The sequence below is a fragment of the Chinchilla lanigera genome, unplaced genomic scaffold (assembly GCF_000276665.1).
Source record: "Chinchilla lanigera isolate Chin_1 unplaced genomic scaffold, ChiLan1.0 scaffold00002, whole genome shotgun sequence".
Classification (NCBI taxonomy): Eukaryota; Metazoa; Chordata; class Mammalia; order Rodentia; family Chinchillidae; genus Chinchilla; species Chinchilla lanigera.
The window spans coordinates 244,351-262,427 of NW_004955403.1; the positions used below are offsets into that span (position 1 = coordinate 244,351).

The window sequence follows — 18,077 nt, forward strand, 5'->3', positions numbered from 1 at the left end:
CCTCTCTGTATATTTTTTATATTAGATATAATTTCATGGAAGTGTAGCATTGCAGTCACCTAGGGGAGCAAGTTTTAAATGGAAATTCCCGAGCACCCTCACCACTACCACCACTAAGGACTTCTAATTCATTGGATCTGGAGTGAAGGCTAAAATGTACTTTGGGGGATGGGAGAGTATTGCGACATGTCTCCCTGTAGTTCAGGCTGTCCTTGAACTCACTATACCGGCCTCAGACTTGTGACAATCCTCTGCTTCTGCCTCCGCCTCCCAAGTGCTGGGATTACAGGCATATGCCATCATGCCTGACTTAGGATGTATATTTTTAATAGCCAGAAGTGGTGGCACATACCTATAAACCCAGAGCTCAGGAGGATTGCTGAGAGTTCAAGGTCAGCCTAGTGCGTTCATTGTCCTGAACCACCATCCTGAACTACATAGTGAGACCCTATCTCAAAAAAAAAAAAGAAAATTAATAAAATTCCCTAACCCTGGTGATGCCAGTGAGCAGGTACCTATATCACAGTTGAAGAAATTTTTCAGTTAAAAATTATATACTCATTTATCAGGGTTATATATCTAGCTGTAAAAGAAGGTTCTGAATCCCAGGGTTCATGAATCTCAAAAGGAAGAAAAATACTTCCTTAGATGACTCAGTACCCTGACATCAAATGTAGATCTGACTGTGTCACTTATAGACTTAAGAGTGATATTAAAGAAAGATTAATACCATACTAAACTTAACTTTCCCATAGCTGTTACAATTCCTATCTCAGTTTTTAGGGTGTGAAGCATTAAATATTAAATCGACAGTTCTGATTGTCTTGGCTATTTTTTAGGTTTTGGGGAGTCCTGTTTTGTGTATTTATGGCCAAAGCACCCCTAGTCTTGGCAGTGTTAAATAATATATTTTCTTTGCATAGTTGGCTTCAGTCTTCCTATTTAAATGATACTCACAAAGTCAGCCAGCCCCCGGATGAGCTAACACTTACTCACAGAGGAATGTGTTTCTCTTGTTTTGTGAGAGTGATAAAGTATACTACCATCCTTTCTTTCAGCTGCATGAGTTACAAGACAGGAACATGGAGTGTCTGGGGATGTTACACGAATCCCAAGAAGAAATAAAGGAGCTTCGTAGTAGATCTGGCCCTGCTGCTCCTCTGTACTTCTTCCAGTCCTGTGGACCTTTTACTGGGGTGAGGAACTGAGGAAGATGCTGTGGGTTTAAAGAAGCTTGTTAACATTGTCCTGAGCGTGATTTGATTTATGATGTCATAAAGTGTCTCAGGAAGACAGAACATGGTTCGTCTGTAATTCATATGTCTGCATCTTCCTTGTATTCTTACTTATTCTAACAGATGACCTTGTAGATGAGTGGTAATAAGTGAGAGGAACCGTCAGGAAATGAGGTTTAAATCTGTACCATAGAGCTCCTTAACCACAGGTCCAACCCGTGTGGCTGCCATCTGCCACTTGTTTAAACAGTAGTCCAAATACCTGTAACTTGTTTCAATAACTCGAGTTTCATGACATGTTTTACTCCAGTTAGAGTGTAAGCCCTCTGAGAATAGGAATTATATTTAATTCATTAAAGATAGTATTTTTTGAGTTATTAAGAAACTTCTCGGCCAGGCGTGGTGGTGCACGCCTGTAATCCCAGCACTCGAGAGGCTGAGGCCAGAGGATTGTTTTGAGTTCGAGACCAGCCTGGGCTACAAAGTGAGCTCGAGGCCTGCCTGAACTGCATAGTGAGACCCTGTCTCAAAAAAGGTAAAAAAAAATAATAATTTCTCCGTTTATGCTACAATTTGTAATGTTGGTTCAAAGAGTTATTTTTACAACCTGTTTCTTAAACATTTATATACAATCCTGTGAAATTTTCTAGAAGGCCAGAAGTATAAATTTTAATATATTTTCTTAAAAATACAGGGACAGGAGTTTTCTAATTTTTTATTTTTAAATAATTTTAAACTTAGAATAAATTTTTAAAAATAGTACAAAGAATGCTCATATATCATTGACCTAGGTGTCTCAGTTTAGTGTGTTTATTAAAAACAAGGGCAGTCTGGTGAATAGTCCTGCATGATCACAGTACAGCTATCAGCATCAGGAAGTGGGCTTGATCCAGTATTTTCATTTAATCCACACACCTGTTGGGTGCTGCTCCAGCCCCCAGTCACCTGGAGGAGGGTACAGTGAAGGATGAAAGAGACAAACAATGATCGAGAATGCCAGAGGGTCAGAGCTCTTTTCAGGCTAATAAGAGACTCTGAACTTGTCATTTTTGATTGAGCATACAGCTTTCCAGGGGGAGTATAGGGAGATCCAGGGAACAACAGAGTGAATGGCTCTGACATGAGCAAGGTCTAGTAAGAGATGAAGTGTTCTTGTATGAATCTGCCACTGATTAATGGGAAATTAATTTTTCCCTTGGGTGAATATTTATTTCTGTAGAATTTTATGTGACAGTCACAGACTCCTCAGCTGAAATGTTATGTCACAGCATCATGGGTCATTGAGACCTCCGCTGTGGCCAGTGGCATAGGGGGTTCTGTTTCCATATGCCAACTGCTGGCTCATCAAGCAAGGCATGCAAGCCTTGGACTGACTCAGACCTTTAATATGGAAAGCCAATTTATGGATTTCTGCCTCGCTCAGGGTGACCCCATCTACAGCCCATTCAGATTTTCCCAGTAGTATCCTTTAAAGAACACATTTCGTTTGGTTGTTTCAACCTGAGGCATTTCTTTTATCTGTTTTTCATGACTTTCATAGAATTCCTCAATTTAGATTTGTCTGAGTAAAGTTAAATAATGCATTCCTGGCAGAAATAACACCATATTACATTCAGTGCCTCAAATCAGTAAGCATATGATGTCTGTTTATCCCATCACTAGTGATGTTAAATAGCTTTGATCTCCTGGTTGAGGTAGTTACCTGCTGATTTTTTTCTCTGTAAAGTTCATAATAATTGTTAACTAAATTACTAATCATTGAACAGTGATGAAAATCTGCAGATACTACTTAACCAAATGATCAACATTAATGTTTTATAGATAGTTTGAAACTAAATATCCTGTTCCTCATCAAACTTTTGCCCACTAATTTTAGCTCCCACTGATGGTTCTGATCTATCTGTGACCATTGCCAAATGGCAGTTGCATAATTCCACCATCTTCTAGCATTTATTAATGGCATTCTGTTATGTCTTCTGTCACATTTGCTTACTCATTATACATTGAGTTATACAAGTGTGACTCAAGGGTTGCTATACTATTAGTGGATTATAAACCATTATTATTACTTGATACTCAGTTTGTCCCCGATGTGGCCAGTGGGATCTCCTCTAAGCTCATCTTGCACTTTTTGTTCCAGTCCTAGAATCAGCCATTTATACTCAGAGCTCTGGTAACACTTTTTGAGGCATAGTGAGTGTTCTGAATCCAAGACCTGGTGGTAGATGTGTGTACCTTGCCACAAGAGTACCATTTCTTCCCTCTTAGGGGTTAGAGCTAGGAAACATATATGTATTTCATACATGCAGCCACACTATGCCATGTCTATCTTCCCACCCACATGTTGTAAAAGTCATAAGCTGACACCTGTGCCCCAAACCCAGTCATGCTCAGTTCAGACCCACTGTGTGTGTCACATGTGCAAGCTGAATCCTTGTCTCTCACTAGGGGAGGAAGAAACTTGCATGTTTTTAACTTAGTTTTCTAACATAAAAACGATACATGTTTGCTACAGATAAGTTAGAAATTATAGAAAAAGGAGAAACTGTTGCACAGAATCACCATTAGCACTTGGTTTATAGCCTTCCTGACCTTTGGTTCTTGTACATCTGTACACAAGGTATTTTCTGTTTATCATTGGTTTTTCCATTGCATTCTTGTAAAAATATTTTATGAGAGCCGGGGATATAGCTTGGGGGTACAGTGCCTGCCTGGCAAGCACAAGGTCCTGAGTTTGATTCCTGGTACAAAAAAATAATTTCATGAAAAGATAGTTCTTGCTTAAAAGTTAATTTCCACAGTGTCTCTTTTTTATTCCCTGAATTATACCCTGTGACTGTGTGTGTGTGTGTGTGTGTGTGTGTGTGTATTTTATTATAACACCCAAAAGAGAGGCTGTAGAGATTCTTTTAATCAATGTAAAGCAGTAATCACTTTAGGAATCTCATACTCTTTCTTTTTAGGAATCTTTGGCAGCTGAGATTGAGGGAACAATGCGTAAAAAGTTGAGTTTGGATGAGGAATCTTCTCTCTTTAAACAAAAGTAAGTATTGGTCACATAGTTGTTGTCACTGCATGAAAACTGAAAGAAGCCACAGGGCTGAAGATGTAGCTCGGTGTCAGAGCACTTCTTTGCATGTGCAAGGCACTAGGTTGAAACTGCACAAGCCATAGCCCAAGTAAAGTTCTGTAGTCAATTTGCTTACCATTCAGTTTTTCCTTCACTCTGTCCTCACAAGAGTTCTCTTATTCTGAAGTTTATTTTCTACAGAACTGCATACACATGACTTCTAAGCACTTTGCTAGTTAGTAGTGATGGTAACGAATGCTTCCTTTTTTGACAGAGCCCAACAGAAACGGGTATTTGATACTGTCAAGGCTGCCAATGACACCTGGGGCCGTTCTGTCCCACTTCCAGCTCTGCTACCCATCCCGGGGTCCAACCACTCGAGTGTCATCATGACAACCAAACCTTTTGAATCTGGTGCCCAACAGACAGAGGACAGAACACTGCTGGGCCAGGGGACTAACTCCAAGGAGGTTCCAGAGTAAGAAACACATTATGGCAGAGATAGTACATTCTTAGGGCCTTGGTGTGTGAGGGTCACATGCTCACATTCCAGCATTTCTCTGTACTGTCCCATGAAGGTTCTGGAACTTTTAATTCCATTTTAATGCCATGCATTACTATTTGTAGGATAGGTCATTGATTTCATAAAATTTATTGGAATGGACTTATTAAGGTATTCAAAACCAAGCTTGCCTTTACTTTCAGAATTTTTTACTTCTACAGTATTGTTAAATATAAGTGTAAAGCTTCGTGTTCAAAGTACAAATTGTTTGAATTGATTTGGTCCTTAACATAAATGCATAAGTGACGTTTTCTCCTAACTGATAGTCATAATCTCAAACACTTTCAGTGCTTTGTGGATTCACATTGAGGTTTCTGTTTTTTTGGTGGTTTTTTTTTTGCCAAATACAGAATTGCTCTGAAGTTCTTATTTGTTCACATTTAGGCTTTTTCCTTTCCATTCATTCAGTTCATTAAATTCCATAAACTAGAAGTTAAACCACATTATGGATGAGTCAGTCAAAAGCTTTTGAAAGATAGATGTTTGCATCTTAGGCAAGTCTTCCTGGTGCAGAAACCTATTTGTGAGGTCTGGTGTATGACCTGGTCTGTCATGAGCGGAGTTTTGGACCCTAGGAGCCTTATGTGTCAGAGTCCTCTCTGTTTCACAGCTGTGTTGAGAGAGGCCCTGGAACAGATTTAAGGGAAACACACAGTGGCCAGGAACAGTTACAGCCCTTCCTGCAGTGTCAGGTATAAGATACTCTCCCAATTTCAAAATGTTGAAATCTGAAAAAATGTGCCCCAGAGAACTATGAAAGTGCAGAATTATACAAATATTTTCTCTTTTAAACTACGTGCAATGTTTGTGGGCAATTCAGTGGCCCAACGCAGTTTTTTTCACATTTTAATATGTTAAATTGTTTTGCAGCTGATGGCATCTAATAGTTTACGAGGAAGCATTTTCTCTTCATAGTGCATAAACTAATGGTACCTCTTCCAATCAGGTTCTAGATTCAGTGAAATATGAGAATAGTTACTCTTATGATTACCTAATCTAAATATATTGGTGAGCATATATGTAGTTTCATAAGTTAAATGAAATAGAGAATTTAGCAAATACGGTATAACAATAAAATATATTGTTTGCCTCTCTGAAGTCATTTGAAATGATCTATAAAAATGATTTATGGCTATAATCTCAGCACCTGGAAGGCTGAGGCAGAGAGATCATTATGGGCAACATAGTGACTTAGCAAGAAAAAGAAAAAATACAAAGGGATATAACTCAGTACAGTGGCCCTGAGTTCAACCACCAATACTGGGAACACATAAAAAGATACATAGTATGCCGGTGATTGGGTTCGTCATTGTTTCTGGATTCCAGATAGCTAAGAAAACACTTCATTTCTAAAACTGGTCTCTTGAATGTTGGCCGCATGGCAGGGAGGGTCTGGACTGTGCTTCTCACCTTTGGATCTCATCGGTGCATGTGATTCTCCCACAGCAGCTCTCAGCCCACAGGCCAGCCAGGACTCCCTGGAGACAGAGATTTGGCTGTAGCACTGCATCGTCTCAGTCTGCGTCGGCAGAACTACTTCAGTGAGAAGCAGTTCTTTGCTGAAGAGTGGGAGCGCAAGATGCAAGTTCTGGCCGACCAGAAAGAAGGGGTTGGTGGTTGTGACAGCCCCCCGGAGAGCCTTGCTGCCCTGTCCACCGACCAGTCGGAGATCACAGAGCTTGGCAGTGCCAGTTGCCTTCGAGGATTTATGCCAGAAAAATTACAAATTGTCAAGCCCCTTGAAGGTAATAAGTCATTAAGGACTCTTTCCAAGCCGTGCACTTTACTAGACTTTCCTTTCCCCAGAACTGAGATTCATGTTGTGATAAGAGTACAAGGGAATCTATGTCTGGATCCCCTTGTTACCCTTAAATCTCACTGTTTGGGCAGTCTTGGCTTGGAAACTTTGTGAGTCTACATTCTCTTAAGTCCTTTGATACTTTTAACATAAATATGAGAGGGGAAGAGGAGTCTTTGCTGTCCTTTGCTAAGGGATATAATTGATAATACTTTCCATGGTAAGATAGGTGGAATATGATAAATGAGAATGATATAATTTCATATTTACCTTCCTTTAAAAAAAAAAAAACCAAAACTCTTAACGCAGTGTCTTGGTCACTTTCCTCATCACTGAAATAAACACCTGACACCTGCACCTTAAGGGAAGAGAGGGTCATTTTGGCTCTCAGTCTCAGCAGTCTCAGCCCCTCCATGGCTGGCCAGCTGCAAGGCAGGAGGTGGGTGAGGGAACAGTCTAGGGGAGGACAGCTGCTCAAGTCATGGCACCCAGGAAACGGAAAGAAGACAGGAGTCAGAGAAGGAGCTACACCCTTCCCGGCCACACCCCTAACGACATTCAGCTGCTGCACCCATGAGGGGGTGAGTGCACTGAGGAGTCATATAGTGCCACCATGACCCAGTCACCTTCCATAAGGTCCCCTCTGACCACATGAGGACGTGGAGGGATACTTCAGATCTAAACCACAATACTCAAGAAATATAATTGCCTTAGAGGGGTGTCTGCCTGTGTTTTTCTATTTTCAGTTCTGTTTCAGTTCAGTTTCTAAGATAGAACTTGAAATTGCAATAAATTTCTTTGTTTTATAGAATATTGACAGTCTTTGAATCTTGCTCTGACATTGTCATAAAACAGTTCTGCATTAAACAAAACTTCGAGTAGGTGACCTAGAAGGACCCCACAAAATCAGAGGTTCTAGAACTTCATTTGATGCAGGTATTTGTCAGTTGCCATTTTTAGGATGAAATGACCATAGTGACATAACTCAGTGTTATATTTGGTACAAATGCTTGGGATGCACATTCACCAGAGTCCCTCAGACTGAAATGAAGGGATGTGTCTTCCTCATTATCATCTCTATTTCCTGTTCTCCCTGGAAGCCCAGAGGAAGGAGAATCTTGACCAGGGTAGGGATCTACACAGACACACTACTGAAAATCCAAGTTACCTTCCTACTCAGGACCCTGGCTTTTGACTTACAAGTTTATTTGCCTGGTTCCAGGCCAGGCAAGTGTTGGTTTTTATCACCTGGGAAAACACATCCCCCTCTGTAGTACTCACTGTCATGGTCTCAGCATCCTGGTTTCTAGGAAGAATGTCTTGGTTGTCTCTCCCCTTCCTTAGATGTCCTTTTTAAAGTTACTTTTGGAAGGGAAGGGTTATTCATATTTTCATCTTGTCAGTTCTCCACAGAAAACTAATTTGCAAATTTTAACAAAACACCTCTTTTTATTTCCCTTTGGCTTCCATATTCAGGATCACAAACTCTACACCACTGGCAGCAGCTTGCTCAACCAAATTTGGGGACCATTCTTGACACACGACCAGGTGTCATTACTAAAGGCTTTACCCAGTTGCCCAGCGATGCTACCATCTATCACATCTCAGATTTAGAGGAGGATGAAGAGGAGGGAATCACTTTTCAGGTGCAGGAGCCTCTTCAGGTGGAGCAGAAGCTTGAGGTATCCAAGCCAGTAGCAGGGATCTTCCTGCCACCCATCAGTTCAGCAGATGGACCTGTTACAGGTGAGATGATTTGGTTGAATATGGCCTAGAAACTCAAAGCACTTTGCATTCATATTCACTGTGTGGTCAGCTAGCTACCTCTGCACTAACCTCACTGGAGTGTACTCATATTGCGTATATTATTACTATTGTGCTATATCATTATATGTAATGTTACTATTTATTGTCATTGCAGTGAACATCTGCAGCATTTTTAGCAGTCCCAGTTCTCTCCACTTCATCTTAGCCAGCCTGCATAAATAGATTTGGCAGAGAGAGCTCAGTTCAGTTAGTGGTTCACAAACCTTTTGGTCTCAGGATCTTTATATTAAAGTCTTTGAGAATTCCAGAGGGTTTATCTTTGGGGGTTTTACCTGTTGATAAACATTAAATAAAATTATGTCATTAAATGCTACACAAATACTGTGTCCTAGGAAAGTAGCTGTATTTCTTAAATGTGAGAAAAATAGCTTTGTTTAATGATTTTGCAAACCTCTAGCTCCTGACAGTAGAAGGTAGCTGGATTGTTGGGTTTCATCATCAGTTTCTACATTAAATCTGTTGCAGTACTGTGATGTTTAGGTTGAACAATATGAAGAAAATGTCTGTCTTAATACTCAGAGTGCTTAATGCATACTTCTCTCTAGTTGCACAGCATAGTAAAAAGATTCAGGCACTAAGATTCAATGGATAATTTTTACTGCTTAACGAAGGATATTCTTACCTCACACAAGATAGCTGGAAAAGGAAAGAGTATTTTAATAGTCTTTTCAGGTATTTATGTTTATTTGATATTAGGAGTACACTAAACCTTGCTAAGTGGTAATTTCTTGAACATTTGTAGCATTGCACTGTTGAAACACTGTTAGTGAATTTTCACACTTTGTTACATTAAAATGCACTAGCATACCCTCTGCTTTGAATGTATCTTTTACTCATGCCTGGCTTGGTAATACACATTGGTCATTAAGAAGATGACCACTAGTTCACTGAGTTAGGCTGATCTTCCAAGTGTTGACACATTTCCTTATATGTAATTTATTAAAATCACATTAATACCACCATGTATCACAGCATAAAAGTCGAAGTATTAGAAAGCTTTCAAGCTCCCAGTGATGGGTACAAGTTTTCCAAAACCCTAATTTTCACTTGAAAGCTCAAATTTTGTCACTGGCAAAAAAGTCAGCAAATTTAAAAAAAAAAAAGGCTCACTTCCCCCCCTTTTTGGGGGTGGGTACTGGGAATCAAACTCAAGACCTCATGTTTGCCAGGCAGGTGCTGTATCACTGAGCTAAACCCCTGACCCCTCTTCATTCATTTTTTAAGAAAATGCCAAGTACCCTATTCTAGGTAACTTTTCTGTTAGTTGTTTTTTCAAGTAAAAATGGTGTTCCATCATGACAAAATTTCAGCTCAACTGCAATTGTAGATAATTATTATCTCTATATGCAGCAGGAGTGCTTAATGCATACCTCTCTGTAATTGCACAGCATAGTAAAAAGATTCAAGTACCAAGATTCAAGGGCTAATTTTTACTGCTTAACAAAGGATATTCTTAGGTAAACCTGGTCTTTTTACATATTATGAGTGTGTAACAGTGACAAATTCAAGTAAAATCTGGTTACATCCTTGGTTCATGGTAAAGAGCCAGCACTTTTACCTACTATTATTTTTGCACTAAGAATCCAAATGTCAGCCCCATCAGGGAAAAAAAAAAAAAAAAAGGCCCCATCTTAGCATTGCTGTGAAAGTAATTCTGATCTATGAACTCCCATAGTCTATAGACCACCCACAGCTGGGTGCTTTAGATGACTAGGTCTATTTGTTGTGTTGTTTTTAATGTGTTTTTTTCAGAGTATGGTTTTCTCATGTATAGTATATTTGTATGTCTTTTATTTGTAGTTTTAAATTTTAGAAGGATTCAACTACATACTAACCAGCTAATACTAGTATAATCTATGTATATTTCATTTCCACGCTTAGGGACTTTTACTACAAAGGCATTTGATAAATACTTTTTTTGTTTTGTTTTGTTTTGTTTTGGGGTTTTTTGGTACCAGGAATCAAACTCAGAACCTTGTGCTTGCCAGTCAGGTGCTGTGCCATTGAGTATATCCCCGGCCCAAAGGCTGTGTTATTAATAAATAATGATGAGCTTTTTCCATTGTTAGTTTTCAATTTCATGTTTGGCACCCTAAAAATCCATTTCAGCTGCAACCTCCAACCCAGGAAAGTGCCTGTCATGCACGAACTCGACATTCACCTTCACCACTTGTAGGATATTGCATCCCTCTGATATCACTCAGGTTACCCATAGGTAAGAATGCTTGGGAAATCTGGGGCCTCACATGAATTTCTTTTTTCTTTTTTGGTTTTTCTCCGGTACCGGGAACTGAACTCATGACCTTGCGCTTGCCAGGCAGGCGCTTTTGCCGCTGAGCTAAATCCCCAGCCCATGAATTTCTTTTGAAAATTACCTTCTACCTTAATACTCAGAGTTGTAATATCCTGTGGTCATTTGTCTTTAGAGTATTACATCATATTTTCTCACTTGATCACTATAAAATTTTTTGAAGCAGGACACAGTGTGTATTTTATAAAATGAAGAAGGAGACATAAAAGTTGAAGTTACTTATCCAAGGGCAGACAGCTAGCAGATGGCACAGCCAAGGCTGTGCTCAGAGCTCACCAGGCTGCAAGATTTGAGGGACTGGCCTCTGCACACGACCACCTTTATTTCTGATACCGTGTGCAAGTTCAGGGGATTCCCAAACCGTCCAGGAGGACTCAGAAAGCTATGATAACTTGTGGCTGCTCCTTTTGTAAGGAAAAAATTCAGGATGAAATTACCCAAAGGAGAAATGACAGGGCAGTCTCTGGGGATTCTGCATATGAAACTTTTCTTGCGCTTAGGATGCGTTACTCTCCTGACACTGATGTGAGCACGTGGAATGTTGCCAACCAGGGAAACTGACTCAAGCATCAGTGTCCAGAGTTTTTATTGAGGTTGAGGCTTTGGCCTCCAGCACAACTGATACTGCATGACCCAAAAAAGCGCCCACACTAAATCACATTATTGGCTCTTTTGGCATTGCCAGACCTCGCCCTGTGGGTACTGGGTACAGCCAGCCCATCCTGAAATCTAGTATGACCATACCCCACTCTGACCAAAGCCACTCCTAGCATTTACAGTAGAGACTGATTCCCAGAAGTGGAGGCCAGACTCTCTAGATAGGGCCAGATCACTTACTGCAAAGGCTTCCTTTTCTTTTTTGTTTGTTTGTTTTTTGGTTGTTTTCCAGTACTGGAAATCGAACTCATGACCTTGGGCTTGCCAGGCAGGCGCTCTGCCATTGAGCTAAATCCCCAGCCCCAAGGGCTTCCTTTGTAGCCCATGTGGATGCTGTTTCTCACCTACCAATGCCCAAAAGAAGTTAAAGAGAGGTTTCAGAAGGTACTGACTGGTAGGAAAGTTAACCAGAACCAGGACACAAAGATGACCAAAAGCAAGGGTGTAAAGGGGTGCAAGAAGGAACCCTCGGGGCTGGGGATTTAGCTCAGCGGCAAAAGCGCGTGCCTGGCAAGCGCAAGGTCGTGAGTTCGGTTCCCGGTACCGCAGAAAAACCAAAAAAAAAAAAAAAAAAAAAAAGAAGGAACCCTCGTGTACAAACTGTGTAAAATCTATAATAATATGCCTACAGTTCTTTTATAGTTTTCTTATAGTCACCAAGATAAGTTTTATAAAATTGGTTCTTGAAGGGAACTTTGAATACAAGTTAATGCCATCATATGAAGTATACAGCTGGGAATGGATGAGCGATTTTACAGTGAAGTAGGAAGAGGGAATTTAGAGACAGGGCACACAGTGTTGACTGTGCCAGATCAGATGTTCTTAGTTCAACTGGTTTAACTGAAGAGCAAAACTCTCCTGAGTAAAAGTTGTTCTAAAAAGTTTATGTATTACTCTTGAACTTGTATTTTGTTCATAATCTTTAAAAGTCATGGCATGGTACAGTAGTATTCTGTATTGAAGTATAAGTGTATTAAATGCTGGTAAACTGGCTAAAGAAGAAAGAACCTATACATTCCACCGCCATTCCCTTCAGTACATGATTTCTTATTTCGTTTTTCTTCTTAATGTAGAATAAGAATAAATACTCTAATTGCTGTCAAAGCTTTTAATTATATTTAATTTCCTAGAAGCACATGTTCCAAATCAAGATTCCATGGATATTAGCATTGTCTGGAACTAGCATTTCTGGAGCAGCATGGAAATTTAGTAGACATTGGGGCTGGGGATTTAGCTCAGCGGCAAAAGCGCCTGCCTGGCAAGCGCAAGGTCGTGAGTTCGGTTCCCGGTACCGGAGAAAAAAAAAAAAAAAAAAAAAAAAAAAAAAAAAAAAACGAAATTTAGTAGACATTTATTGTTCCTCAGTGATATAAAACTTAAAAATTAAGAAATAAAATTCTGAGCATTTTGGGTCTCATTACAGAGGACTGTATTATTTTTAAAACTCAAGAGTTGTTTACTTGTGGGTTGTTGTTTCTTGGTATATACTTCACTTTATGGAATGGAGACGTTAATAAAAATAAAACACTAGCTTGCGATTGCTCTTGGTCTGAAGCACTCTCCCGTTTTTTCCTTGAGCTCTGGGCTCCCTCTGCTGTCGTGTGGAAGCAGCGGGAGCGCCTCGCCCAGCACAGCTGTGAACTCTCCAGCTGCATCCTACCGGCTCAGCGTTGGCGAGTCCATCAGCAACCGACGAGACTCCACGACAACCTTCAGTGGCACCGTGAGCCTGGCCAAACTCCTTCAAGAGCGGGGTATCTCTGCTAAAGTGTACCACAGCCCGGTTTCTGAGAAGCCGCTTCTCCAGCTGCTCCCCAAAACCCTAGCCACACCTTCCACACCACCAAATTCCCCATCTCACTCACCATGCCCCTCTCCTGTGCCCTTTGAGTCCCGAGTGCATCTCTCTGAAAACTTTTTGGCTTCTCGGCCAACTGAGACGTTCCTCCAGGAGATGTATGGCTTGAGACCTTCACGGAACCCTCCTGACGTGGGGCAGCTAAAGATGAACCTGGTGGACAGGCTGAAGAGGCTAGGCATAGCCAGAGTGGTCAAGGCCCCCGAGGCACGGGAGAATGGGGAGAGCCGAGAGGCAGAAGTTGGTCTTCAGAAAGGAGACTCTGCTGTGTATTTAAATTCAGGTAGCAGCTTACTGGGTGGGCTGAGGAGGAATCGGAGTCTTCCAGTCATGATGGGGAGCTTTGGTGTCCTGGTATGCACCTCCTCACCCAGAATGGGCGTCCTGAAGAAGGACTAAGGCTCCATGTGAACTGGCCTCTTCTACAGGGGGGCACACAAAGGGCAAATGAGCACTGACCCTGTAGTGTGGTCTGACTGGAGGGAAAGGGAATGTTGCAGAAGGCTGTGGATGTGGAGAGAGGGGTTGGGAGGGTTGGGAACAAAGCTGGGATGCGGTCCTCAGCGATGGAGTTTGGTAACTGAAAGTGTAAATGGATGGGCCCAGAGTGTCTGGAGACAAGAAAACAAAAGGTTCAGTGCCCTCCTTCAGTGGAGCTTTCTTGTCTTGAAAATCAAAACTGAGTAGAGAATAAATTCAATAATATTGAAGCCTATGAGAAGTACCTTCCCTCAGTGAGCTGAACAGGAGGCTTGCCCAGGACAGGAAGAGACAGAGCAGCTGGGACTGCTGCTAGTGGAAGCTACTCTGTAGACAGGCGTGGCAGGCTGGGTCTGTCACTGTGGCAGGTGGCGGTGAGACCTCCTGTTCCCCTGCTGGTGTCCAGTGAAACTGCATGAACATCTGATGTGTATGCACAGCACTAGCAAGACAAGGGATTTTATGTATTTCATTAGGTCGAAGTACAGACTTCTCCTTTCTGTTTTCAGATCTTTAAGCCACTGGGAACCCAAACACCATCTAAATTTCTTTGTATTTATGATTACTAAAAGTTCATTTTTACAATTTATATTTTTATACAACATCAAAAACTAAACCATGGATAAGGGTTAGGAGAGATTTACTTTAAGAAGGAAAATAAGAGTTATTTAGAACCAAGGAACCTTCTTTTTATAATATTCCGGGTAATACGGTGCCCAAGGAATACAACCATAACTTCCTTCAGATCTTCTTAGAGGCTGGAAGGGTTAAACCAGAAGTGCAATCTATAGGAATTAGATTATGTTGTATATTTATATATTTAATTTTTTGTAAGAAGAGTTGATTGCAACTTTTTCCAAAGTGCACTATGCATATTTTTAATGAAGATGACATGTATTTGCACAGTAATTCTCAGGCACATTAAATTATTATAAACTGAAGTAAAACCCAGGTGCTTGCTTTGAGAGTGTGTGGTTTTTCATTTTTTTCCTAATGTATATTAAAACACATCTGCCTCATTCTTGGGTATCTGTGGAATTAGAGAATGAACTTTTCAATGGGAGAGTTAAAACTTCTTTGAGGTTCTTTTCTTACTAACTGAAATGACAAAGCAAGGCTGCAGATGAGGGTCAGCATTCAGCCATGTGGCACAGAGCTCTTCTGGGAGGAAGCTGCTGGGCAGGGTCTGCTCGTGGAGGGTGACCTAGCTCTGTCAGGCCCTTCTGTCAGGAGAGGATGTGGTAGGGAAGTGAGGGAGGTGACATGTTCTTTTGTTGATAAAAACAGATGTATCTCTTGGTGTTTTTGGTGCTTAATTTGCAAGTATTTTGCTCCTTTAATCTGACTTAGCTGAAAGGCAGTTTCTGAAGAATTCTTGACACCTACTGTGTTCCCCCACTCACCTAAACCCAGGCACATGGGAGCCCTTCCTCTCTTGTCCTGTGCTACATCCCCCGCCTGAAGAGCCTGTGCTCCCAGTGGTAGGAAAGCCAACATGCACGCAGTGGTGAGAATGTGTGAGTTGTCCTGCTTTTTAGAATCTTTTCATAACACTTCAAAATAGGTGATGGAGAGAGCTATCTCCTCCCTTTCTCCTTCACCCAGTCTTAAATTTGTGCACACGTTTAGAAGGGATCCCAGGTCAGTATGTGTTCCTGAATGGGCCAGGCACTAAAACACGAGAGAGCTGAGTGGCACAGTGCCTGCCTGACAAGCACAAGGTCCTGAGTTAGATTCCCAGTACAAAAAACAAAACAAAAAATAAAGTAAAATTTCTAAATCTCCCAGTTCATTTTTTTAAAAGACAACATTTGAACTTCTACTCTATAAAGTAACTTGGGTGCTTCCTTTAGCCAACTCTTAAAGCTGTTTGTTCTCTAAGAAAGACATCTTCCTGTTGCCTGGGCATTTACAGCTTCTAAGAATATCAGAAGTAGGAAAATGTGGGACCAGGAAATAGTACAGTGTTAAATTATCAGATTTATATATTATGTAAATGACTAGAAATTAAGCTAGATTTTTGTAGTGTTCTGTGTTAAGTATAATATATATACTTTTCTATAATCGATGGCCAGATGATCAATGGAGGCAGAATGGGTGTTTCAGCAGCCAAATAAGCATATCTGACTAAACAAAACCGACTTAGGTTCTGAAAGTAGACTGATACAGATGTTCTGTCAGAACCAAAAATTGTAGACTCGCGCATGCTTGTCTGTAGAAATGAATCCTGTCTTAAAACTGGGTTTTGCTGCTTTTGCAGTTTCTACCTAAAATCATTTTGGTACAGCCTGAGAACCTATTACATCAGAATTGTCTGCAACATGTGATAAGAAGAGCTGGAGCCTTATAGCAGCTCCTCAGCTTACCTATGTCATATTTTCATTTCTTCTGTAGAGTCAGTGGTACTTTCTTGCCAGTATGGGAAATCCCAATCCGTTTTTTGTTTTTGTTTTTTTAGTTCCTTCTTCAGCAGTTTTAAGTGATTATACCTGTTATTTTTGAGTATCCTATTATCTGTAGGAGAGATAACCTTTGTAAGCTCAGAATTTAAAGTTCTGAATTATGAAGACCCAAATCTATGTAACCAGCCTTAGCTGTGGATCTTTGGGGAGAAGTTAATGACCATTGTTAAAGTCGGTTTTTTTTTTAAAAAAAGTTTTATGTTGTCCTTGATTTGACACAAATCATCAGACTTCGGCAAGGGAGGAAGTAAGTTAGAGGCAATTTATGGCAGCCTGTGCTCTATAAAAGACATGTTTGATGCAGTATTCAAATCTTGTTATTTTTTCTGATTATCCTAGTACATGTTAATGCTGGGTGGGCCTCCCATCACCTGACTTGTGGAACCAGGGCCCTTCGTGTTGTTCTCTGTCCCGGGTGCGTGGGGCCCTGCAGCCCTGATCACCCTGGGCGCAGCCCCAGGGCTGGTCGCAGCACCTTCTGCCAGGGCAGCCGGGAGCTGCCAGTGTGTAAAGTGTGGGACCTGCCTCAGTTTCTGTGCCCCTCCCTGTGTTTTGTCAGATGTAGATCAAATAATAAACATGAGTAACTTCTTAAATTTTTCTTTGTCTCCTTATGTTTTTGTCCCAACTACCCTACACAGATAACACTGCGCTAAGTCTTTCCTTTATGTTGTTCATTGGCTAGAAAACCTGTACTTGTCAAACCAACACCCAAAACAAACCACTAGTAATAAGTAGTAAACAGAGCTGTGTGTCATAGATATGTTTTAAAAATAGAATAAACAGTGTCAGTATATATCATAATATTTCCTTAGCAAAGTAACAGCAACCAAAAATAAAATCTAAACTCATCAATATTCAGATAATAAGTTCGGAAAGATTCAGTAGGTGTGAAATTTTCCTGTAATTCACAGTTTAATGTTAACAGGCTTAGCTATTTAGAAATTGTTTTTAAGAAAGTAATACAAACCTGGTTGGACTCCAGTAGGGAAGGTCCTCGTAGCTCCACAGGGTGGCCTTGCTTCTCAGACACTCATTTAACATCCGCGTGGACTTAGGAACGTTTCGTGAAGAGTAAATGAAGTATGACACTATGGTTTGGATATAAAACATAACATTCCCAACATTTTTAATTGTGTTTTCTTTCACAAATAAATATCCAAAGTCCAAAACACCCGGTAAGGATGAGCAGCTGGGCCTGCAGTTGGTTGATGAGCAGTGTTAATGGTGACAGCCATAGAAAGTATGAGGAAATCGTGCAAAGGGAGATAGGAGATGTTAGTGCAAAGTACATGCACCCAGATACACAAGAATCAAAGTATTTCACAAAATTTCATTTTCTTGCCTCTCAAAAAAATAAATACTTAAAAAGCAAGGTTTTCATATCACACTCAAACATTAAAGTGGGCTAGAAGATTTTACCAGGTTTTTAATCAGTTTCATATAAGCGGCTACTGTACACAGCTGTTTTCATTGTCTCCCACGAAGCCTCTCGATCTGCCCAGGGCTTTAGCGACTTGGATCGTGCTTCATCTGCCCCTCCACCCAAGTTTAGTCAGAACTCTATTGCAAAATGCTCTTCCTGCACTGTTGGTGTAGATGCTACCCCAGTGCACCAGCTCAGCACCTGGAAATCACGTCCATGACCTCCCTGACCTGTGTACCCAGCCGCAGCGCACACCCCAAACCTCGATGAATATGCACGCAGATTTGTTTTGAAGGTCAGGGCTGAGGTGTAGAGAAGCATCCCTGAGACCTGAGAGCTGATGATGACGAAAGCAACGTTCAGGGAAGTGGGCCCTGCTGGCCAGAGCCCA

General features: G+C 40.9%; 1 protein-coding gene across 6 annotated transcripts in view; it reads left to right on the top strand.

The window, feature by feature from the left end:
• Trak2 (trafficking protein, kinesin binding 2) overlaps positions 1-16,860 on the top strand; it is a 55,839-nt gene extending 38,979 nt beyond the window's left edge. For 5 of the 6 annotated variants that reach the window (XM_005373197.2, XM_005373200.2, XM_005373199.2 and 2 more), the window contains 7 exons: positions 1,059-1,196; positions 4,199-4,278; positions 4,580-4,783; positions 6,314-6,612; positions 8,142-8,411; positions 10,602-10,707; positions 13,039-16,860. In XM_005373197.2, coding sequence (XP_005373254.1) covers positions 1,059-1,196; positions 4,199-4,278; positions 4,580-4,783; positions 6,314-6,612; positions 8,142-8,411; positions 10,602-10,707; positions 13,039-13,717 — 1,776 coding nt within the window. In that variant the 3' untranslated portion in view covers positions 13,718-16,860. The remainder of the gene's footprint in view (positions 1-1,058; positions 1,197-4,198; positions 4,279-4,579; positions 4,784-6,313; positions 6,613-8,141; positions 8,412-10,601; positions 10,708-13,038) is intronic. The other variant, XM_013511713.1, reaches the window with a different exon arrangement.
• The last annotated feature ends 1,217 nt before the right edge of the window (positions 16,861-18,077 follow it).